The 23,249-nt window shown below is 50.2% G+C and overlaps 5 protein-coding genes across 5 annotated transcripts; 2 read left to right on the forward strand and 3 right to left on the reverse strand.

Moving 5' to 3' along the window:
* Window positions 1-3,059: 3,059 nt before the first annotated feature.
* V8C40DRAFT_238710 (folic acid synthesis protein) lies at window positions 3,060-5,376 on the reverse strand. Its single transcript, XM_083214502.1, has 3 exons — window positions 4,919-5,376; window positions 4,646-4,854; window positions 3,060-4,580 (listed from the first exon to the last, which is right to left on the reverse strand). Exons 1-3 carry the CDS (start codon window positions 5,312-5,314, stop codon window positions 3,611-3,613), a joined length of 1,575 nt encoding a protein of 524 aa, XP_083075442.1. The 5' UTR covers window positions 5,315-5,376; the 3' UTR covers window positions 3,060-3,610.
* A 689-nt stretch (window positions 5,377-6,065) lies between these two features.
* On the forward strand, window positions 6,066-7,771 carry V8C40DRAFT_238711 (2-nitropropane dioxygenase). The gene is made up of 3 exons (XM_083214503.1): window positions 6,066-6,238; window positions 6,332-6,593; window positions 6,747-7,771. The coding sequence occupies exons 1-3, from the start codon at window positions 6,229-6,231 to the stop codon at window positions 7,597-7,599; spliced, it is 1,125 nt and encodes a 374-aa protein (XP_083075443.1). The 5' UTR covers window positions 6,066-6,228; the 3' UTR covers window positions 7,600-7,771.
* A 108-nt stretch (window positions 7,772-7,879) lies between these two features.
* V8C40DRAFT_238713 (ADP-ribosylation factor GTPase-activating protein) lies at window positions 7,880-10,013 on the reverse strand. Its single transcript, XM_083214504.1, has 5 exons — window positions 9,808-10,013; window positions 9,606-9,741; window positions 9,357-9,540; window positions 8,589-9,295; window positions 7,880-8,531 (listed from the first exon to the last, which is right to left on the reverse strand). Exons 1-5 carry the CDS (start codon window positions 9,877-9,879, stop codon window positions 8,194-8,196), a joined length of 1,437 nt encoding a protein of 478 aa, XP_083075444.1. The 5' UTR covers window positions 9,880-10,013; the 3' UTR covers window positions 7,880-8,193.
* Window positions 10,014-10,192: 179 nt separating this feature from the next.
* Window positions 10,193-11,810, forward strand: V8C40DRAFT_238716 (protein tim21). The gene is made up of 4 exons (XM_083214505.1): window positions 10,193-10,552; window positions 10,627-10,811; window positions 10,868-10,922; window positions 10,982-11,810. The coding sequence occupies exons 1-4, from the start codon at window positions 10,283-10,285 to the stop codon at window positions 11,171-11,173; spliced, it is 702 nt and encodes a 233-aa protein (XP_083075445.1). The 5' UTR covers window positions 10,193-10,282; the 3' UTR covers window positions 11,174-11,810.
* A 9,669-nt stretch (window positions 11,811-21,479) lies between these two features.
* V8C40DRAFT_172183 (carbon catabolite repression regulator) lies at window positions 21,480-23,231 on the reverse strand. Its single transcript, XM_083211612.1, has one exon. The coding sequence runs from the start codon at window positions 22,946-22,948 to the stop codon at window positions 21,722-21,724; it is 1,227 nt and encodes a 408-aa protein (XP_083075446.1). The 5' UTR covers window positions 22,949-23,231; the 3' UTR covers window positions 21,480-21,721.
* Window positions 23,232-23,249: the final 18 nt, after the last annotated feature.

Here is a 23,249-nt window from a genome sequence, read left to right on the forward strand (position 1 = left end):
TTCTAGGCACATACGACAATCACCTCCACGGCTGAGTTCTATTCGGAGACTTTTATACAAAACGGATTGGCATCTCGGTAACATAATGTCATTGCTGAATGCAGGGATCGAAAGATTTCAGGATTCAGCCTGCTAGCACCGATCATGCATGTTTTGCTCTTGGCGCTTGTTAGAATTACTAGTATAGACCCTGCAGCTGAGAAAAAAGGCAAACACACAGCCATCCCGCTTGGCATACCCTGTATTTTGATTAAGATGTTGTCTCATTAACGGAGACACTCGGTGATACCTTTGCTTTTTGAAGCGCTTCTGCCTTTAAGCGTTTGCAGAAGACTGAACAACTCACTTCGCCTTGCCCTATGCAGCTAGTTGTACGCCCCCAGTCGAGTTTAATAACCCTGCAATCATTGAAGCATCTCTTGCATTCTTTCTTTTTCTTGGACGTTGCGCCGGTGTGTTCTGGTGTGCTGATGTGCTGTATTATGGCCTAGACTTGGGCCTCAGCCGAGCAACTTTCGGGAAACGTCTGCTTAGACGCCCAAATCGTTACAAGTACGAGCTGTAACTTGGCCATATCTGGTCTTCCACAGCGCATATTGAAACGAGTGGCTTTATTATTACCCGCTCAGCTATGGTGGTGGCTTTCCATATGGGAAATTGACCAACATGCATGAGGAAATTAATTATTTTGTTTATGAGACGACGTCATTATTGAGAGACACGCCGGCGTTCGGCTCATCTTACAACGAGAAGGAAAGATGTTCTCGTATTTTGTCTAGTAATATAAAGAGATACCATACAATGAAATCCTTAAAAACAGAGTATGATACTGCCAAGCGCGCCGTATGAAGCACAGAACGGGGTCGTAGTTCGGATGAACTCAAGTAACACGGGGCTGTTTTTAACGGCGCTACACAGCATTTCCCGTCCCTGGACCCATAACCCGGCCGGTCCGTCCCATCTTGACATCCGAACAACTCGGTGAACGCTGAGCAGATTGTGGCAACAGAGGAAAGAGAGCACAGACAACCGCTACGGCAGGCGGCTACTAAATCAGGGCTTAAACAAGGGGCGTGCGAAGCTGAGGAGACAGGTTTAGAGCGCCTATATGCTGTGTTGAGCATGGAGCTCTGCTGTGCTTGTCGAGATAGCAACATACATTGTATTCGCGTGACATCCGTTTAGCTCTCCCGAGTGCCGATGCGAGCTGTTGCGATTTTCCAGCTTGATCGGTGTTACCAAAAGATGTTCATGCCTGCTAGATAGAACATGTACAAAATAATAATTCTTTACACTGTGATTTGCTTGTTTGGTGAAAGAAATGGAGGCGAGAGAAAACATCTCACGCAAAGTACCAAGCGGCATGTGATTTGAACCAAGATGTATATTTTGTCTTCTTGCCGCACGCCCCCCCCTTTTTACGAAATCCAGGTTCTTGGAGTCAGAGCCCCCACGCCCACACTGTTGGCGTGCCGGTATCCATGTCGATGTATGTCATTGCCGCACGCCCTACGTAGGAGACAACAACGACAACAGAGACGTAAAACAGTGGCTTCTACAGGGTAGTCGTGACAAAGTTGTTCATGATTCTCAGGGAGGAAACAAAGATAGCACGCCCGGCCAACACAAACGCACACTCACACTCACACTCGCTTATACGCACCTACACCACGCATGTACTCGTATGTTCTAGGCGGACCCATGATGGAGCCTTCGCAAAGTACTACTACCCATGGGTTCGTCGCCAAACCGGGGTGTCCGAGACCAATCTGGGGGATTCTTGGATCAGAGGATCCGGAAGGATTAGAAACTCGGAGACGGGCCAACTACAACAGCCATGACAACGAGAACCGAGCTGTCGCCAAAAGCCTTGCGTGTTCTTACACATTTTTGAACGAATGTCAACGAGTAGCTCGGCTTTGGTCCTTCTGCTCCCCCATGGGGAGGGGCGTGTCTCACATTTTATTAACCGCAAGTAGCCATTCTCCGCGTCGTCGTATCGTATGATGTAATTAGGACTCAGAAGGAGAGAAGTAGGAGAGAGGAAGAGAGAGGCTATGGCGAATGTTTTGCAGCGTTCTGAGCAAAGTACAGGCAGGCTCTCCCGTCAGTCGGCCTTAAGCCGCCAAGCGCCGATGAACCGTGAGCCTTGAGTTATGCGCCGGACACGCTTACTGCCTCAATCTCATGCTCTAGGCCGTGATTTTCTCGGCGGCGGCTGTGGTGCGCAAATCTCTTTGATGGATCAGCCCTACCGGTGCCTCTGCCTGTTGCGCTTCCATGGTTTTCAAGTTTCACAGCAGTTGCTCTCCGGAGATATTAAAAACAGGAGGGGGGCGTGTGTGGTACCCATCGAAGGATAATACGGACGAGGAAAGTAGAAGAAGAAGCAGGGAGAGGGAGCGGGCTTTGTGTCAAGTAAGCATATCTGCCTTGCGGCGGCGGCGCGGGATTTTCGCATGTGTCCAAGATTGTCTGCCCTCTACAAGAGACTTATGCCCGAATCCTCTCACTTGCATCTCCTATTCGGTTCTCGGCCCGTTTCGATTTTCGTCCTTTTTTTGCAAAAGAGACGCCCGCCATGTAGCCTGGCCTCGCTTGTTGCAACCCTACCGTTAGGTAACCCGAATCCACGTGTTGCGACCCTGCATGGCAACCTTGCATGTTCCGGCTGCTCAGGATTGGGGTACACCTCTGTACCTCTGTTGTAGCTTTGGCCAGAAGCTTTTGTAGCTATCCATAGATTCACCCTAGCGAACGCCATGTTGCCTCATGAGGGTGTTTTGGGACTGTCGTTATTCAAACCGAATCTTGTACACCACATTAGAGTCGTCAGTCGTTGCTCTTAGATGGTGCCATGTGTAACACCGTTGGTCTTTTACAACACACACGAAGAAAGAGAGAACGAGTTGCAGGCGTCTCGTGTAGAAGTCGAGTGTCACCGGCATAGAATTCCGGCCTAACACGAGGATCAAATCTAAGTGATACTGGGTTACAGCCCGAAAGCACACCCGAACAGCCCATGTCCAGCTAATCAGCTTTGTATTTGGAGTAGTACAGGCTGGGGAGGGCGTACACCGGTGATCGACGGTGCATCTCAAAGGCCTTCCAAGGGCCTTGTTATTGTTACACAAGTCAAGGATCAGGGGCATCCAAGAATACGATTCAATTCGAAAAAGTGTCCGAAAAAGACGCGGACCCAACATAGCGCCGGCCGGTGAAGAAAGTCTAGTAATTTTTCCCATTTGTAAAAAAGTGAGGCAGTTTATGCTAATATGTCTGTGGGAGATGTGCAAGATGTTCCTATTTTGGATGGCATAAGCATCTTGCTCAATGTGCCGCTGCCCAGCCTTCAAGACGTGCTCCGCCGGTTGTTTCCTCTTCTTCTTGCGTTATCTCCGTCTGATCAATCTGATTTCTCCTCCTTATCTGAAGTGTAGTATGGGAGTAAATAGGGCGAGATGATAGAGGCAGATGGCTTGATAAGAGAGTAATTGGAAGGAAAAAAGGGGGGTGAAGGGAGAAAGTTCAAGGTGAGATGAGAAAGTAGAGTAATCTCATGATGATGATGGTAGAAATTCTTCGTCTCGTAATCAGTTGGATAGGTCTTTCAGTCTCGAGACCTCCAGATGGCATCCGACATGGTTGTCACCAGGGACATTTCCCGAACATCGTGAACACGTATCACATCCGCCCCCCCTTGAATTGCTGCTGCCACCGTTGCGGCCGTGCCCCAAACCCTCTGCGATGCTTCTTCCACCCCCGTCGCTTTGCCGATGAAGCTCTTCCGACTCGTTCCAACAAGCCATGGCAGGCCCTGCAAGCCAGGCCACGCCCTCAACTCCTCGAGACTACGTAGCAATTCTAAATTTTGAGCCCCCGTCTTGGCAAACCCGATTCCTGGATCCAGGATTATCCGCCATCTTCGGATGCCTGCTGCCTCGGCTGCGGCTACCCGCGACAGAAGTTCAGCCGCAACAGTTGGCACCAACCCATCGGGATAGGAAGTGAGCTTCGTCATTGTCTGAGGGTTTCCTCGCATGTGCATCAGGCATATCGTCTTCCCAAGTCTTCCCACGGTTGGGAGCATATCAGCGTCTAGAGCACCCGCAGAGACATCGTTGATGATATCGGCTCCGCTGGCAATGGCCTTTTCGGCCACGGATGCCCGATAGGTGTCGACACTGATGGCAACATGACGAGTTTCCGGTATAGATCGGATCAGCTCGATTGCAGGCACAACACGAGAGGCTTCTTCTTCTGCAGTCACCTCGGGCCGGCCAGGAGCTGTTGACTGTCCACCAACATCAATGATTGAGGCTCCATTGCGAACTAGTTCAATGACAGTATTTGACAGGCTTTCCAAGTTATTCCGACCACCATCAGAGAAAGAATCAGGTGTCATGTTCAAGATTCCCATGACGCTGGTCTTTCTGTCAGGCACGAGAGGCGTCAATGGTGCCAGCGTTGATGTTAGCGGAGTGATAGAGGACAGGGGCTCGCCAGGGGTGAGATCATTCAGATAATCCTGGACGAGTTTCCATGGTTGCGATGCGTAAAGCGGTTTTGACGGGATTAATCTGATAAAAAGAACGGAATTGGTAAGTGAAGATATTTCCGAAGAGACTCAAACAAACCAACTTACTCTGCTAGAGGTCTCAAGACAAACTCACGCTCCGGTATGCCGATATGAGGCACGTTGAGCCTTTCATTCTGTACCTTTTCATCACCATAGAGTAAGATATCCAGGTCAATATTCCGTGGACCTTTGTCAATCAGTTTCTTGCGGCCCATTTCACGCTCAATGGCTTGCAGTTCATCCAGGAGTCCCAGAGGCTCCAATTCGGTCTCAACCTGTGAGATGCATGAACTGTAAGCAAGTTTCCATGAAATGACAACAGAGTCACGGATTACCCACCTCGCAGGCACCATTGATGAAGCGATCTTGGTCCGTTACATACATGGGCTCTGTTTCCCATAGACTACTGGTCCGCTTAACCCGAATGCCCCGTCTAGTCATCTCATTGCACGCCTTTTCGATTTCAGATATGCGATCTCCGAGGTTGCTTCCCAGAGCAATGTATGCCGTCTTGGTTTTGCTGACAGCTGGACCTGGATGGCAACCGCATCCTGAGTGAGATCGGCTGTGGGTAGCTGAGCTCTCCTTGGTTGATGCTCGAGATCTCGGTCGATGAATGATGGTGGTAAAGAGAGATTGTGTTGAAGGAAAGCATCGTGACGACGAGTGGAAATTGCGCGCCCCAGAGCTTTGCAGCCCCCGTGTTATCGGAGCATGATGTATACGGAACCTCATCTCCTTTAATGATCCCGTCTGGGATGAGGTGGCAAACCAATGTGTCGATGAGTTAGCTTGAGCTGAAGCTTACGATATGAGCCATGAGGTTCGTTTTTTTGCGGTCAAATCCATTGACCTACCCTGGAAAGTGGGGCTAGCGGCCATGTTTTCTCCAGTTTCTAGAACAAGACGCAGAACACACCGGGCAAGCGTCTGCATAGCTGGATGCCTCGGTTGACTTGCTAGCCGCCGATTGTTAGATAATTCTCTCCGCAATCCTGGGGAAGATACAGATTGAATCATTCCGGTCTACACCATCCCGTAATTCGGCTTCTTGTGACTACTAATACTACTAATCAGATCAAAACCCCGCGAGAAGTGTCTAATTGGTGGTGTATAGGTACATGGATGACAATACGAGTACATTGTCCGGCTTGAGATACATCTGGACTTATATAATGACACCCAAATGACTAAAGTTGAAATTGACACATGTATTTCCCCGCAAGGGTCAACCCATGCTCAAATTTAAATCGGAAGAAACTACGGAGTAGAGTACGGAGTAATGCTCGTGCTCATGACGCTGCATGTACTCCAGATTCTCCAAGTCTGCTGACTAACTCCAGCACCTCGGCATCTTTCCCCAGAACTCCACCTCAGACCGATACGGCCCTAAACCCGTTTTGGCTCTAGCTCCTAGCCCAAGCCTCGGTTCGTCAGGGTCAACTGATGGAGATGTCTGGAAACGCATCTGCCTCCGACGGTCCCCTCTCGGCTGTAGAGAATCTAAATTCCATTATTAAACTTGATCGGCCGCTCCCCATTTCTCTTCTTTCTTCATACCATTCTCCCTCTGTTGTCTCTCTCCATACCGTGTTTTCTATTCTCCTTTGATACCCTTTCCGGTGTTGCAGACAGAATCATCAGTCACAATGGCTTCTCGTAAGTTTTCTTTCCGGCCACCGTCGCGTTTAGATTTCCCCAATCTCTCCCTGGATCACGGCTAACCATGTGATTGTCGCGCAAAACAAACAGAGCAGATCCGCACTCCCATCACTGATCTTTTCAAGATCAAGCACCCCATCTTGCTGGCCGGCATGAACGTCGCCGCCGGTCCCAAGTTGGCGGCTGCCGTCACCAACGCCGGCGGCATGGGCGTCATCGGCGGTGTCGGATACACCCCAGAGATGCTCAAGGAGCAGATTGCCGAGCTCAAGAGCTACCTCAACGACAAGAACGCTCCCTTTGGTGTTGACCTGCTTATCCCCCAGGTTGGTGGCAACGCCCGTAAGACCAAGTAAGCCGGACCCCCCTCCAAAACGCCACCCAGTCAGTAATCACAATCACATGCTCGTGATGACGGCGGTCTCGGCTGAAGATGAGAGAACCCCGAGAGATGGACCGAGATTTGCACATGCAAAAAGGCTAACACGTTTGCGTTTTCTCCTAGCTATGACTACACCAAGGGCAAGCTCAACGAGCTTACCGACATCATCATCGAGTCCGGCGCCAAGCTGTTCGTCTCCGCCGTCGGTGTTCCCCCCAAGGCCATCGTCGACAAGCTGCACAAGCATGGCATCCTGTACATGAACATGATCGGCCACGTCAAGCACGTCCAGAAGTGCATCGACGTCGGCGTCGACATCATCTGCGCCCAGGGCGGTGAGGGCGGTGGCCACACTGGTGATATCCCCACCACTGTCCTGATCCCCGCCGTCGTCGAGATCTGCAACAAGCACAAGTCGCCCCTGACTGGCGGCCCCGTCCAGGTCATCGCCGCCGGTGGCATCCACAACGGCCAGCTGCTGGCCGCCTCCCTCATGATGGGCGCCGGCGCCGTCTGGGTCGGCACCCGCTTCATCCTGACCGACGAGGCTGGCGCGCCCAAGTCGCACAAGGAGGCCGTCCGCACCGCCGGCCACGACGACAACGTCCGCACCATCATCTTCACCGGCCGCCCCATGCGCGTCCGCAACAACTCTTACATCAACGACTGGGAGACCAACCGCCAGCAGGAGATGAAGGAGCTTGCCGCCAAGGGTGTCATCCCCTACGAGGCTGATCTCGACAAGGTCCTCAACGGCGGCGAGAAGCCCAAGATTGAGGGCATTCAGACCAGTGCCAACGATGACGACGATGACGATCCTCTTGAGCAGTTCCGCCCCTTCCTGATGGGCAAGGCTGCCGCCGTTGTCAACGAGCAGAAGCCCGCCAAGGCTGTTGTCGATGAGTTCATTACCGATGCCGTTGCCTGGCTGAAAAAGGGCAACTCCATGCTGGTTGGCCCTTCATCCAAGCTGTAAAAAAAATTGAGAAACAAAAACTATTTTCCTTGTTTTTTCTTCGGTCTTGTTTTCACGAAGCCCTGTCATATCTCCTTAATGTTTTCATGCCACTCCATGTAGACTATTCAGCATATAAATGTTCATAATTAGCCTATATGTACCAACAAAGCAAATAAACCGATAAAAAGAATACAATGATCAGTATTTCGTGGTGCCATGCTCAACCCACCTTCAGGTAACCTATCTTACCTAGGTTAATTGCCCTTTATTCACAAGATAGAGGGAGGAAATATGAGGGTTCGGTTTTAAAATGTTTTGTGCCTGCCATAAAAATAAATACAAACTAGAAAAAGGCAGAACAAAAGACTCCACGTCTATTCATGCCAGCTATTTTTGACATTACGCCATTCTCGGGTAGTTTCCGCCCTGCCAACACCATCTCTGATACTCCGTATCACCTTGTGAATCCCGCCCATTAACATTTCGCCCCCATCACCTGCATGAACGTCATCATCCCTTTGGAATAAATAACTTTTTCCATCCAAAATCGCAAGTCGTTGACTCTTTCGTGCCCACTACTTACAAGTGGGGGAAAATCGCTAAGTAGTACTTTTAACCATCAAGATAAGAACGGATGGCACTCTGTAGTTTGGTAGCACCCTCGCCAATGACGGTGGACAAGTTTTCCAAATCATCAGCGGCAGTGATTCCAAACTTGCGCACAAAGTCTTTGGCGGCTGACTCGAGATCACCATAATCCTCAACCTCTTCCTCTTCCTCTCGTCCAAAGTAGGCATTTGAAGAGATGGCAGTGGCTCCCTCGAAACCCTGAAGTCGAGTCTTGGCTTCGGCTTGAGCATTGGGGTCATAGGAGCCCTTGCCAAAGTACTCATCAGAGGAGATGGCCTTCTGGGCGCCAAACTTGTTGCGAGCAAACGTCTCAGACTCGTCTACAAAAGCAATTGTTAGTTTATGAAGAGACGTCGCGAGAAACGATGATGACTTACCTGCAGCAGATGCCTTTACAGGCCCAACAGAGCCAAAGCCACCGGCATTCTTCTTTGCTGAAGAAGCTGAAGCAGCGGCCTTGGCGCCACCAATCTGGCCAAATCCAAGGCGACCGATGCCCATACCCAATCGCTCCATTTCAGCATTCGACTTTTGCCGTGTGTGTGAGCTGCTAGCTGGGCTGATAGGCGTCGGGGAAATGATGGCGGCAGATGAAGCCGCAGTGCTCTTTGGTGCTTGTTCCTCTTCGGCTTCAGGGTCATATCCAAGCTTGGCAATACGCTCTGCCTCCTCCTTGGCCTTCTTCTCAGCCTCGTCGAAATCGATGATATCACCAGTGACCTTCTTGACGCCTAGCTTTTGCACCTTCTTCGCACCGAGAATGTTTGTCTTCTTGGCGCCAGCACCCGTGGCCGTTTTGCGCAGGGCGGCAGATGTAGTAATTCGACTGGCCGCAGGTTTCGTCTCTGTTGAGTCGGTCTTTGATAAAGGTGATGCCGCACGTGGGACATCCTTGTTACCGGCGGTAAGGAATGGTGACGGGGTGCGGCCAACGACCGGAGGTGTCGCATTTCGAGAGATTGGGGGCGTCGGCTTCTTGATCGTGGGCTTGTCCCAAGACGAGAAGAAATCATCGTCTGGCTCTCCAGCAGGAGTGAAGCTACCATCTCCCTCCACAGCATCAATGATCACTTCTTCGGGGTATCTAACATTGAGGTTAGAGGTTTGGTCCTATCATTTAATCGGGATCATCGGGGTCAGCATACTCCAGAGCATCACGTGCGGCACGTCGCTTCAGCTCATCCTTGTACTTGGTAGCCGCGCTGGATTGGTATTTGGTCTTGGGATCCTTGCTGTTCAATGCCGCAGTACCTCCGTTCTGCTGAAAGAACTTGGTCGCAGACTCGTTGCCGCCGACCTTCATTACTCGAAGCTGATCCCATTGCCACTCTAAACAGCGTCTTTTTGTCAGAAAGGGTATCGCAAACAGAGAAGATATGATCCCGAATACATACGATCCAGGTTTGTCGATCGCACAAAGGAGATGTGAACACCGAGGTTACGGTGATTGGAGGAGCAGTCGAGACACAGGTAGATGCCGAAAGGCACCGACGTCCATGTGGGATTCTTCTGTCCGCAGTCAAAGCATATCTAGGGAGGCAATGGCGCGCGTTAGTTTCTGGAACCTCAAGTGCCGTCGCGACCATGTTCTCGCACCTTGTTGGCCGGCTTCGTCTTCAACTTCTCGAAGATCTTGAGCGATTGCTGTTTCGACGCGAGGGCACTCATCTTGGGAGACGGTGCTGGGGATCCGAAGCGAGTTCGATCAAAGCCTTTTGATTTCTGGGGAACCGCTGTATTGCCCGTTTATGCAGCGACCGTGTCAAGGGAGGACAGAGAGGACGCAGCACAATCCAATGTTGGGATAATTATTAAGGAGACTCTCAAGGCCAAGGTAGGGCGATGCGGTAAAGTGGCATATCGGCGCCGCTAAGCTTGTTCGGGCTTGGTGGTCTCCCCACTTTCAACTTTCTGCCGAGGGCGGTGTCGCGCAAGATTCCGAATATACAGCCAAGGGAAGCTTCACTCTCTGTCATGTAAGAGCTTCGTCGAGTTGCTAAGCTATTACGTTTTTCTGCCCGATTTCATCCTGACGAGACTTTCTCGGTAAGATGGAAGCCGGAGAGCCGCCATGATGAAGCCAACAACGTCTCTTTCCGCGATTCGATTTACCACGAAGTCCGCAGTTGCACGATCTGCTCGGCCTCTCTTCGTACGCCATTTTGCATCTCCGACTGGTCTGGGAACTACCGCAACCCCAAAATCTAAGCGGAGAAGCGTCACGCCATTTAACGACACCGGATTTGTGCCATGGAGCGAACTATCAGCCGCCGAGAAGGCGGCGAGGGCAACTCAACAGTCTTATAACTTTGGCATGGTCATCATTGGTCTCGTTTGCACCGTACGTTTCCTGGAGAGTGTTATTATGCTGGCTAGTAGGATATGGAACTGGAAAGGCTAATTGTTGATGTTTAGGGAGGTGTTGCATACTTCCTTTGGACGGATGTCTTTTCTCCCGAGAGCAAGACAAATCAGTTCAACAGAGCTGTTAACATGATCAAAAAAGACCATAGATGCCTTGAGCTTCTAGGTGATGCGAACAAAATTTCAGCTCATGGAGACGAGACCTTTAATAAATGGAGGAGGGCACGACCCATTACGTAGGTGTTTGCGAGTATCTGGGAATGCGAGACAGTACACTTACATGGTTTCAAAGGTCCACTGAGAGGACAGACTCCCAAGGCAACCAGCATCTCATGATGCATTTCTATGTAAGTTTCAACTCTCTAACTATAATCTCGTCGTTACAAAATTTACTAATGTTCTCTAGGTCGAGGGCCCTCTGGCAAACGGAGTAGTACAGTGCCACATGGTTATGCCTCGCGGTCAGAGCGAATATGAGTACAAATACCTATTCGTGGATATCAAGGGCCACGAAAGGATATATCTGGAGAATGCAGACACTGCTGCCTCAAGGTCAGGGAAGAAACCTCTGACCTTTTTTGGAGTCAAATGGGGGTAACGAATGACAGTAAAGAGTTGTTTGTCCTTCTATGAGATTGTCTTTCGGAATCTATCACAAGACAACCTTATGAATCGTCGAGAGACAGCTATGTATACTACTATTTTAACTATGAAGTGCTTAATCTGCGCTTTGAAAGCCAATTTTTGTATCGTTAACTCATTTAGCCTATGCTTTTCGGAAGAAGATTAGGGGCAATAAACCTTGTTAGCCATGAAGGGCACCAAGGATACACTTTATTCCAGCATACTCGTCTCTAGAGCAGCGCAAGTCCCCTTAACGTCTCGAATCGCCTATCGGAAGTTGATATTCTTTTGAGGCTCTGTAGTTAGATGGCGCCAGAGGTCTTATTGGCTGTTCGCAAACCCGTGTTGCACTTCGTCTATGGGATTTGATGGGGTAGCTTTCAGATACCTTTATCGCTCTATAATGAACTCATACGAGCAGATGATGTGTTGAATAACCCCTAGAGTAGAATCCGTCCTCATTGTCGAGGGTCTCACATACAAGATTCACCAAGTACCTAGATGGAGATGTCTTTGCTGTGCGGACTGTCTTGTAGTCAGTGTTACCGTGTATCTCCTTTTTCTTTGATGGGGGGGTTTTTTTTTTAAATGATTTACGGCTTGAAATGCCAATCTTTAAGATGTCAAAGAGGATATATCTCTCTTTCCTTACTGCTTCTAGTTTCAGCGGGTTAAGTTCGTGCGGTTTGCCTGCCTTGAAGAATACCGTCGCCACTCCTGATTCTCTATTGACAGATTGCAGGGATGCTTTGTGTTCATCTTAGTAAGTATATATATATATATATATATATATATAAACTGAGAAGCTTGACTGATTATGACTGGAGTGGGCTGTTTAATAGTAAACGTTGTTTCTTGAGGGTTATCCTTTGTCTTCTTGACCACAGTCTCTTTTCCCTATTTCGTCTTTGCTCAAGCCGTATGTGGGACATTCAATATCCTCTATGTCAAAATTACCGAAGCCTAGAGGATACTCCTCAATCGTTTTGAGATTGCTCCAGTAGCATCATTGCCGCTTGATACTGGGCAACGCTAGAACATGTCTAGGAGTCAGTGCGGAAGAGCTGGTACAGCTCCAATAGGTCTTAGATGGATTATACGCTCAGGAAACATTTATCAATGGATAAATGCTACAGTTGACAATAACCGGAAGAGACAGCACATTATGGGCATCTCACCGCTTGTATATCGGCCGTATACAGCTGCTCAATGGTACATCAACAATATGATTGCTGAGAAGATGACTGAAGCCATAACTGTTTGCTTCTCAAGGCATGCTGAAAAAATGCATAAGTGTCATAGCGGGAAATCTTCCTCCCGGGTTAGAATGCACTTTATGATAGTGCAGATAGTTGACCATAGTGTTGGCATTAAGCATACCCAAGTGTTTACTACTCCATTCCATCAAACCGAAGTTACCAACCAACAGGACCAACAACATTACCCAGCGAATAGGAACAAATTGACACGTTTCCGTCAAATATTTCCGCCGGCAAATATTACATCTAATCCTCGAGGAGCCTCGCGAATAATTGAGTTCCTTTCGCCGTTGCATCAGTCTATTTTGCCATAGCAGCCTCTACCCTATCTCCTCGCATGGAATCTATTTTGCTTCGCACACCTCCTTGGATAGAGCCGATATGCAAAGCAAAGGACGCAAGGGACTATTCATCCGGGCACGAAAACTACTTATTCGGTCACCGCAAGTGTTGCCCACACCAATCCTGTAAATTCAATTGTAGTACCTCCAGAAGAAACACACCAAATCAACTATCCCCCATCTTCCCATGCTAAACGCATCGGCATTTTCTCCCCATAGTACGTGCCACATCATGTCCTCCTCCCACCCTCTCCCTCTTTACATAAGTATTTTTGCACATCGCCACAGTGCCTCCTTTTTGTCCCGCTGTCGGCCCTTTCTACACCAGTTTCGTTCCATTGCTTCGTACCTTTTTTGGCCCCCATGCGGCCAGACCTGCATCCCGACCTGCGTGATACCATATACACCTTCTCCTTTCCGACAAACTGGGCGTCAATGCGGGAAAAGCACTGGCAATCTTCAACGACCGCACAGAACCCGGGGCCCCGCGGACCAAACATTCATCTGGCCCATCTTTCCCTGCAGCTTAAAAGCAAGCGAATCTCACTCGCTGGTTTTCGCCATTCTATCGATTCAAGCCGCCAAGATGCGCCTAGGCCTCTACAAATATGCGGCCAACAACTGAGCTAATGTGGGCCTCTTGTTTACAAATCGCCATGTATGTTTGGAAATGAGGGGCTTGGGTTTTGCAGAAGGGCGTGATATCGGAATGCATCCCGTCTGAAAGCCAACCATGCTTGTGTATGCTTATCTTGAATGCCCCCCCAATTCCCCCTATTATGCAGAGAAGAGCCGAGAGTGTGGCTCGCAATCGAGCACTGAGAGGGGGCGAGCCATGTAAAAAGACCGTGTAAAGGGTAACGTCGGCTGGTTAAGGTAAAGAAGACTGCATATAGCGCAATAAACGAAAGTTCTTTATCCAAAAGGCAAAACGAAAGGAGGCCTGGACGTCGTCGGCTAACATCGCCGGTCCTCCGCGATCACGATCGGTATCGTCTCATCCTGCTAGATGCTGTCAAAGCCCTTGTCCATCTACTAGTAACGCATTCACGCAAGACAACGGGGAAGCCTCCGCATTGAGTTCAAGGTACAAGAGTTTGAGCAAATGCAAGTACACTACATTCACCCTCCCTATCCCTCATTCATGCGTGGTATGCGGCCAAGCAGCAAGGAGAGTCGTTGTCAGAGTGTCCTTCGAACCCCGCAGAATCGACGATACACGTTCCTTTTGCCATGTGCGAACTAGCACAATCGAGACAGGTTTCATCTTGAAGGTATATCATGAGGATTTGCAGCAGATTAGCGCTTGCGCGTACTCGTATATCTTTCTTGAAGGGAATCTCAGCCCGGCTTTCGTTGCTAGATCAGCGGCGCCAAAGTTATCTCACATGCTGCTGATGCTTATAACGAGTGGTTGAACACAAAACTGACGTGATTCGACTCATAACTCGCCCAAGAGGTGGGCATAGCGGGCTCTTCACATGTTTGCCTAAAAGGATGTATCTCTTGTTTGTCGATACAAAGTTATGCAAGCCCACTGATTGTCTTTGTTATCAATCTCAAGCGTCGGGAACTATCGGGTTGGGCTGTCAGCGAATGCCGATGGCTCTTATCTACATGTACATAACAGCTATTATATCTGTTGATAGTAACAGATGACAGGATTTACACTGGCGAATGTAGCCATTCTAAGGCATACTCTTACAACCCTTTTTGGGATAGTTTTCTGTATCGGCAGCGTCCACGCTCACAAACGGAAGTCCTGCGGCAGCTGTGCAGATAGATATCAATGGAAAATACAACAACCATTTAGAAACCCAGGTGTATCATTCACTCAGGCCGACTGGATCGTTGTGGCCGGAAAGTTTCCTTGCCGAGCCATTGGGGGTTGGCATCAGGGTTTTGGTCGGTTAAGCAGCCGAATTAACACCTTCTCGGTCCGATCGATTCCTGGGATCTCCCTGCATCTCAATTGTAATCGTACGGAGTATCTCTCTTAATTTTGCGTTCCGCTGCGGGACAGAAAGCCATCCAAACTCAATTTACGTGCCGGGCCTCTTTTTCTTCAATCGGCTGAGCGGAAGGGGAGTGATATGTCGGCACTACCTCTGTGCCGAACACACATCAAAGATCTCCGAGATGCCAAGTGCTGCTATTTTCACATGCTTGAAATAACCTCTGGTTCGGTTAATTATCCGAGAGATGGTGATGTGATATTGTTAGCTTTTGAGCTAGAGGGCTTTTGAGTTAGCCGACGCTCTTTGATGAGATTGCATGTGCGGACAAGGCAATGAGCTGCCCGGACAAGTAAGATTCAATCTCGTAGCTCTTGTTTCTCATATGCAAAAGAACTTGGATGCTACTCCGTGCTCCCTACTCCGTGCTGTCGCATCGATATCCCTGGGCAATTGGGTACACTAAGACTGTGGGGAAAACATTTCGAGTTTCCTGCTGCATCATGATCCATTGTTCAGAGGAGCGGCATTTACGGAGTAATTGGCATTACCCCAGTCTGGAGCCGCTCAAATCCACTTCAGCGATGCAGGCAGGGAGTTAAGGAGCAAGTATTTCTCGACAACGGACCTGTTGCGGCTTGCTCTGGTTCCCTGGAGCCCCACGATGGCTCGATTTCGGCGCATTGAAGCCATGGCATCCCCCCTCCCCTGCGTATCAATCTGGCGTTTCCACGGCGCAGTCCACTGTTTGCCCGAAGAATGGGAGGGAAGGCGAATCAAGGAAGCGGTGGAGCGGTAAGGAGAGGCCACATACATACATCCGTACGGAGTACATATGCATCGGCTCTTGGCATTGGCCATCAGCGTAGTGCCCTTCGGCGCCAGCAACCTGCGGATTTAATATATTGTGCATGAGGCGTGAGATGATCATAGGAGTGGATCGCTATCATCCGATCGTGCTGCCTGTGTGCCGATACACACGTAGCCGGAAGGCCGGCAAATCAAAAGGCAGCATTAACGGGGTTGTATTCGGATCAATTGCGTCCTGCATGTGTTGTATGATAACAGTTATGATCTGATGCAGTGGCTCCAGCAGTCGCTTGCGGCTCTCGTTCTTGTTGGGGTTGCCCGCGTTCCAGGCTGCTTGCGGATCTCGTACGATGAGCTTCGCATTTCATATTATGCCGGAGCTGCATATTGGTACGGAGAGGACATGAAAGTTGCGGTGTCCGTCTCCGGCCCCCTTCCGGTGCCTTGCATAGCATCGAACAAGGCCACTCTGCAGCGACCCTCCCCCGAGTCATTCAGCATCCAGGCACGAGTAATCCAGTTGCAGATAGACAGGCTGGCATCAAGCAGCTGCATGCGGTATGAGAGTCAAGCAGCTGCACATGTCCAGACCAATGCCGACAGCTGTGCTGGCACGAACAACAGGGATGTGCGACTACTCTTCCTAACACAAGTCAGTTCAACGACAAAGGCATCAACAAGGCTGAGGACCGAATCGTATCTCACAAGTGCGTAGAATTGATACCAAGTCCTCCGTACTCCCAAAATCCCTGTCCATATGAGTCGCCGTGTGTAGACAGACCTAGAACCAGCCCACACAGACATCAGATCAAGGCCAGCAGGGGCGTTTGATTGATGGATTGACGCCCTCCGCAATTCAAACTATTGATTGGCTGATACATTCCTTGCTGGGAATTCCGCTTGCGCAAAGCAACTCCGGATACGCACAGTACTTTTTTTTCTTCCCTGGATGACTTCCCCAGGCAAGGAGGAAAAATTTTCGTTTCTTGACCGAGTTCCCTTTTTTGCCAACTTGGCACTGCAACGTAGCAGGCCAGCCGTGTCCGAGAAGAGCCCCCATGTTATATTACTTCCAATTGAAATTCTTTTGTTAGATGATTGTGCGTCGATGGCGAGGTCCCTGGCGGGTGGGGTGCGGGAAATCTGGAGATGAGCCTCATTATCCGTAGGAAAAGCCCAAGTCCCTGGAAGCGAGGAGCTTGATGCGGCTACCGCTGTAACAGGCTCTTCGTATTTTCGCGCACGAGTAAGAGTAGAAATCGCAACAATCCACAAACAGGCAAAATTGGGACATTGTGTCTCACAATGCGAATTTGGCGCCGCAAGCGCTCTCTCTGATCCACCCGCAACGACGACGATGGCTTGAAGAGTCGCCCGTAAAACTGCGGTCCGGTCGACGATTGTATTCTTGGAGCTCCATGTTCAGCTGACAAGATAGGCACTATTTCAGGGTCCCCAGCATCTTGCTCTTTTCCTATATTGGCCACTTATCGCCGGGAAGCGTGATGTCTTTTGCTAACCCCACAGGCGATCCCCAGCACAAGAAGGATCTCCAGTGGTGCATGGTACTCGGTACAGCACGGTATTCGCAGCGATGGCTTCGTGGGGGCTGCAATTTCATCATATCAAGCTGTGGCTAGCACCGAGACCAAAGCTGGGGCCGTCTCTACCCTTCCTCCCGCATCGCCCGAGGATATCGCCTTGTAATAGCCCATGAATCTAGCCTCGGTGCAGCCTTTTTGGCCACATGCTCGGATTAGGAAACCGAAAGGCGAGGCCGCGGCCTTGTTTCGAGCTCGAGGCTCCAAATTCCCCGCGAGTATCGCCGGCAAACGCAAGATAAGAAACAAAGGCGAGCTGCTGCGAGGGAGCCCCCCGGAAGATATCCAGCTTGCATGAATGCTTTATCGGCAAGATAGGCAGAATTGACGGATTGTATTTCCCCGCCTTCCCCAGGCCTAGTTCATGTCTGAGCCGGTGCTAATCAGAGATTGTCCATACTCGTACATACATGTGCATAGCCCTCATGCAAACTGATATGATTGATATCGAGGATTTGCCTGGCCATAGTGGTAGAGCTCACGTTGGAGCTAGACATGAACGGGGAGTCGATCATCCACTCAGACTCCAGAGGGGTAAGATCCAGACGATTAGCGTGTTAGCAGCAATCCTCATGCTTTGCCTTGATAGATGACGAGGATAACACCCAACGGCTGGGGAGAATTCCATCCCGTCTCTGCCAAAATAGCCTGAGAGCACAATATCATTCCAATGCGTCTTTTCGCGATCAAAGGCTTACATCACGACAATGAGTCTGCTGACGCCGTCGTGCCGGCTCCCAACCCCACCCCCACACTGGCGAGATGGCTAAATCTGAAATGTTTGAGAGCGGCAAGTTGAGCTAGTGGCCACGAAGGATGTAGCATCTTTGATCCCATCCTGCTGGGAATTCAGGAAGCCATACAAGGCGTTTTCTTCAAGAGTATTAGTATTTGCAATGAATCAGAAGAGTGCAGTGCCCAATTAGGGCCGTGCAGCAATTCTGTGCCCAAGTCTCTTGCACAGTACAGCAATCCGTATAAAGTATTCAGAACATGTGCCATACAACATCTCCCCATGATTCATATTGTGGCTCACGTGGGGGAGAGGCACGGCACTCCGTACAGAGAACGGAGCAAGCCAAACACAACCCAATGCCAAAAGCCAAAAGCCAAAGCCAAACAAAGCCACTGCGGAAAATTTTTCATCGGTATGGAGTACATACACAGGGAGACACAAGACGACGAATGCTTCACACTGGAGGCCCAGGAGAAACCCAAACCCCCACCACCGCAGCCCCGCCATTCCTCGAAAAAGCCCCCTTATTTCTTGACAGGCAACCAACCCGACTCCTCTGCGTACTCTTTACACCACACCACCTCAAACTTAGGTCGTGAGTTGGTGGTGAGTGGTTGTGAGTGGTTGCAAAGGCGGCGCTGCGGGTAAAACAGGCACATAACAAGGCTTTACTGTTTGGTGCACACACACGCAACACGCATTCCTGCTAACGCCTTGTGTATGTGTCAGGCAAAGTCTTTTCATTCGCCAGGCAGTTTTGAAGCGGTGAAGAGAAGGTGTAAGTAAAACGTAGAAGAAAAAGAAGAGAAGAGAAAAAGAAATGTCCTTTTCGTGTCTCAGTGCGAGTCTCAGCTGCAGCATCTGTAACAGACGAATCATGCAAGCCACCTCACCGTTCGCTTTACACAACAGTAGCAAACGCACTGCATTAGTTCCACTCACCGTACAGCACTCCGTACTTGTACGTAAAACATAGTTACATTTCTCCTATTACTTGCTTGTACTCGTACTCCGTACGTGTGTCGTCAAAGTCGAGGCGAAGCATGCGAAGCATTTCACTCCCTATGGGCTCTTCTCACCTTTTTACTTGGCCGGTCTCGGATATGGACTTTATCACCGCTCCATATTACTCCGTGATTCCATCTCCGTGATAATATGTACATGTAAGAGGAAGTACCTAATGGTTTTGGCGTACTGTAAAGAGAACACCAGCACCACCATCATCTGTTGATCAGATCACCCGCCATCATCTTAGCTAGAAAGGGCAACGCGTGTGCCGTCCCGAGTGAAACACGTCATACTCAGGGCAACCAATATCATTTTCTCTTGACAAACTTGGTGCAATTTTTTCTTTTCTTTTCACGGCGGAACAGTAGTTAGCTCCAAAGACCGCTGACGTGATCTCGATCCATCCCATCTAGCCCCGTCCCAGCAGGGCTTTGCTCTCTTGCGTCACAGTCCGGATAACCCAACAAAATCCCTCCCAGCCTTACCGGCCGACTTAAACCGGCCCGGGGGCACCTTTTCGAAGCCTAGGCTCCAAGGCTGTCGTGTACTCATACTCATACAGCCCATGTACTCCCTAAACCACGCATGAACAGGCTGTGCCAGGGACCCTGAAAAAAAAAAAAAAAGGAACAACAAATGACGGGCGTCGCCGGGCGTCGTCGTTCTGCTGTGGGGGAGGAGAGTGATGTGATGGGGAAGCAAATGGCCACATGCCCGCTCAATGATAGGATAGGAGGGTGTGAGATTTTACAGAGGCTCGCACAAGAGCGTGCGACGCCACCATGGACACGATCCAAAACAGACTGGAAGGAACACGCGTGTTTCGAGCTTGTAAGATGATAACAGCGTCTCCCAGAAAAGGCCAAGGAGTTTGCCCATCCTCAGGTTCTGCATGTTATGCATGGCGCCGTCTCACACAGCCTGTACGGAGTCGCACACACAGGCCTGATAATACGGAGTCCCCAGACTTGGCGGAATCCAATCAAATCCGCCAGACGGGCTGCGAATGCCTGAGATTTGGTGCTATTCATAGCCTTTCGGCCTGCGCACAAACAAAAAGAGGCCCGCCTCGCGCAACGAAACGTGAGGCCGCACACAAGGCAATCATGTGTATCACACGCAGGCCACTTTTTCTCGTATCAAGCCATCATCATATTATTTTCTCAGCATCAGGTGCGAGAAATTCAACACACAAGGGAAGCCATGTGGCCGTCGAAGAGTCACAGCCAGAGTTACAGCAGCACAACCACGCAAGGCACATGCTTGCCTATCCACGATAACACTCTCACTAGTAGCACTCGTATCATGGCCGTCCCCCCCAGCAAATCATTTCAAACCACCAGAATCTCTTCCCCCCCGTATCTAAGTTGTATTCCCTCCCACACAGGGCTCTCTCCTCCTCCCTTCCATTGCATTCCATCCAAGCGAGCCAAACAAATCGTCCCCCCCTTCTAATTCTGCCCAGACACCCCCCCGGGAAAAAAGCAAAACCACCCCCTCAATGCACCAGGAAAAAGCTGTGGACACATCATGTATCCCGCCTGATTGCCTCCCCCAGAGATAAACCTTCCTAGCGCTGAGACCCGCCCTACGAGAATGTCGGTTCAGTGTACATGCAATCAACGCTAGACAGATACCGAACTTGGCTCAAGAGCAGCATCAATCTCGCCATTTTCCTCCCCGGTGCTTTACTAAGATCATACCCAGTGAGAGCGAAAATGAGACTGAGACAGAGCTTGAATTAAGGCTTCTCCGGATAAACTAAAACTCTACCACCCCCTCCCCCGCAATTTCGCTCTTTCTTTTAGCCCAAGTGCTCCGTATTACGGGAGTAGGTACTTCTGATCACTTATCTCAATTCCCCTTCGTACGATAGCCGGTTGACCATCAGGAGATAAGGCGGGAAACACCGGAAGGATAGCCTCAAACCCCAAACGCAAAATAAAGGCGAATGAAACATCAACTCTTTTTCAAACATTACACAAGAGAGCAGAAGTGTCTGCCCACTTGCCATTACCATTACCGTATTCTACCTAGTACCTGTATACCAAAAATCCCAGATAATCATTCAGCTTTTCCATGTCTATGAAGTCATGCTTCGCAACCACGGGTCCCACGGATGCACCGCTTGCCCGTGGCTTTTCCTCCCCCTTCAATCCCCCCTCCATTACCTGTCCACCCCTGAATAGCGCTGCCGCCTCCCCCATAGTGCATGAGGTTTCCCCATATTTTGTAACACCAAACGTGTTTTGGTATTCCCCAGTCAAATGCCAGCCCATGCCGTTGCCGAAGCCCTCAGATGCCAAATGCCGGAGACGGGCTTTCTAGCGGCATATGGGATGCAAATACCAAGAAATAACAAGTAGAAAGAAAACAATTAGGTTGTACAGAACTGATGAAAGAGTGGAGCGCGTGAGTGTGTAAAATAATCATGTCTTTTTCGATTTTTTTGGGCCAACTTTCAGTTGAATCCAATAATAAATCTTCCACTGTATAGAAACAACCAGAAACAAGAGAAGAGAAGAAACAGAAAAAAAGTAGTAGTCAACAGTAATCCGTTGGGGAAGTGGTGATGTCTATATTTCCTTTGGCCATCCATCTTGTGTAGGATTCCATGCCCTGCAATGAAAAAAAAAATTCAAGTAAAGAAAACAAAAAAGGGAAGAAAAAAATAGCCGTGTCAAGTCCTTCGAGGGACGACTCTTTCCATTTCCATTTCCATTTCCATTTCCATGCCATAAACGCCGTCTCTTTCTATCCTTCTATAGCCCAAAGTCATCAAGTCATTCGAGGCGCCAAAGTAAGGGATTCTCTACATCCGATCCATGAGGTCGCCACCTGCAAGACTGCCTGCAGTTGAACTTCTGCCGCTGTTAGGGAATACACCGTCGGAGAGGAGGTCCTGCACCGCCACCTTGGGAACCTGAGGAACAGGGAGCTTCCTCTGGCTCCCGTCGGGGCGGCTGATGATGTCGGTAAGCGACATGCCGGGGCTGCGGTTGTTGTTTGCCTGCAGCTGAGGGGGGAACTGGGGAGCATCCAGGTGGGGCTCCATGGGGGCCAGCGCCGGAGTCGTGTTGTGCTGCAGAGACAGGTTTCTCAGACTCGGCAGCTCATAGCCCGAAAAGGGGCGGAGTCGAGGGGAGTGAGCGGGAGTTGCGATGGGAGTGTGATCCGGGGTGGGAGACAGAGAGTCGTGGGAAAAGGTGGGAGAAGAGGGAGCCGTGGAGTTGGGTGAGTTAGGCCTCGACCTCTTGGCGTGCCTCATGCTGCTGTAATGATCATCATCGTCATTGGAGTGAGATCTCGCCATGTGGTACGAGGAAAGGGAAGGCGGGTGGCCTCGAGAGTTTGGCAGCTGGCCGAAGTAGGGATGATGCCTTGAGTTGTGGTTAGACGGGCCGCCAGAAAGAGTTTCCCGCTCGATCTGGTTGGCAGCCTTTGCCAGCATTGTGATATCGTTGCCACGGTTGTAGTGAGCCATGGGGGTCTGGGGCATGACAAACGAGGAGTAAGAGTGGGGAGGCGAGACGTTAGGCGAGACCAGAGTCGAGGTGGGAGCAGAGCGGATGGCCTTTGGCACCGGAGGGGGCATCATGCCATCGACGTGCATGTGGTGAGGAAGGCCCTGGTGATGAAGGTGCTGCTGGTGCTGCTGCTGGCCCTTGTTGCCGCGTCTGGAGTTGGGGTTGCTGTGTATCCTCGAGTGCCTGGTCAACTCATCGGAACGAGAGAACTTCTTGCTGCAGCCAGGGAACTGGCAGGCATGGGGCTTCTCGCCCGTGTGGGTGCGGATGTGCCTGGTCTGGTGCTCCAGACGGTGGAAAGCCTTTTCACAAAGAGGGCACTTGTAGGGACGAGGAAGCTCGTTGGCAGCCTCCGTTGACTGCGCTCCTGGGATAGGCCCATTGGGCTTGATGACGGTAACCGCAGCGGTAGACATGGCTCCGCTGCCTTGCTCGGCGTCGCTGTCCTGTCCTGCTGCCGAAGTTGGATTAAGTAGATTAGAAAAATCCACGGCAGACTGAGCTCGTTGCATGTGATCGAGCGGCAGCCAAAGCGAGTAAACGTTGACTAGACGGCCAGAGAAGCGAGCGTGTGGAGTGGTTATATGCCGTTGTCCTTGTAGTGGGGAGGAGCGCTGTGTAATTATCTGCTTGTAGCTGGTGTTGACGCTGATGTTGCTTGCCTTCTAAGGTGGAAGAGGCTCTTGTCGTCGGTAGTTGGAAGATCGAGATGCGATATTAGATTGGGTGAGTGGCTAAGGTGTGGTTTTTGTTTTTTCTTGATCGAGGGAGACTTTTTTTTTCCTTCGGGAGAAGGAGGGGACTGGGGGAGGC

Source organism: Trichoderma camerunense (genome assembly GCF_050948025.1).
Source record: "Trichoderma camerunense strain CBS 138272 chromosome Unknown V8C40scaffold_5, whole genome shotgun sequence".
Classification (NCBI taxonomy): Eukaryota; Fungi; Ascomycota; class Sordariomycetes; order Hypocreales; family Hypocreaceae; genus Trichoderma; species Trichoderma camerunense.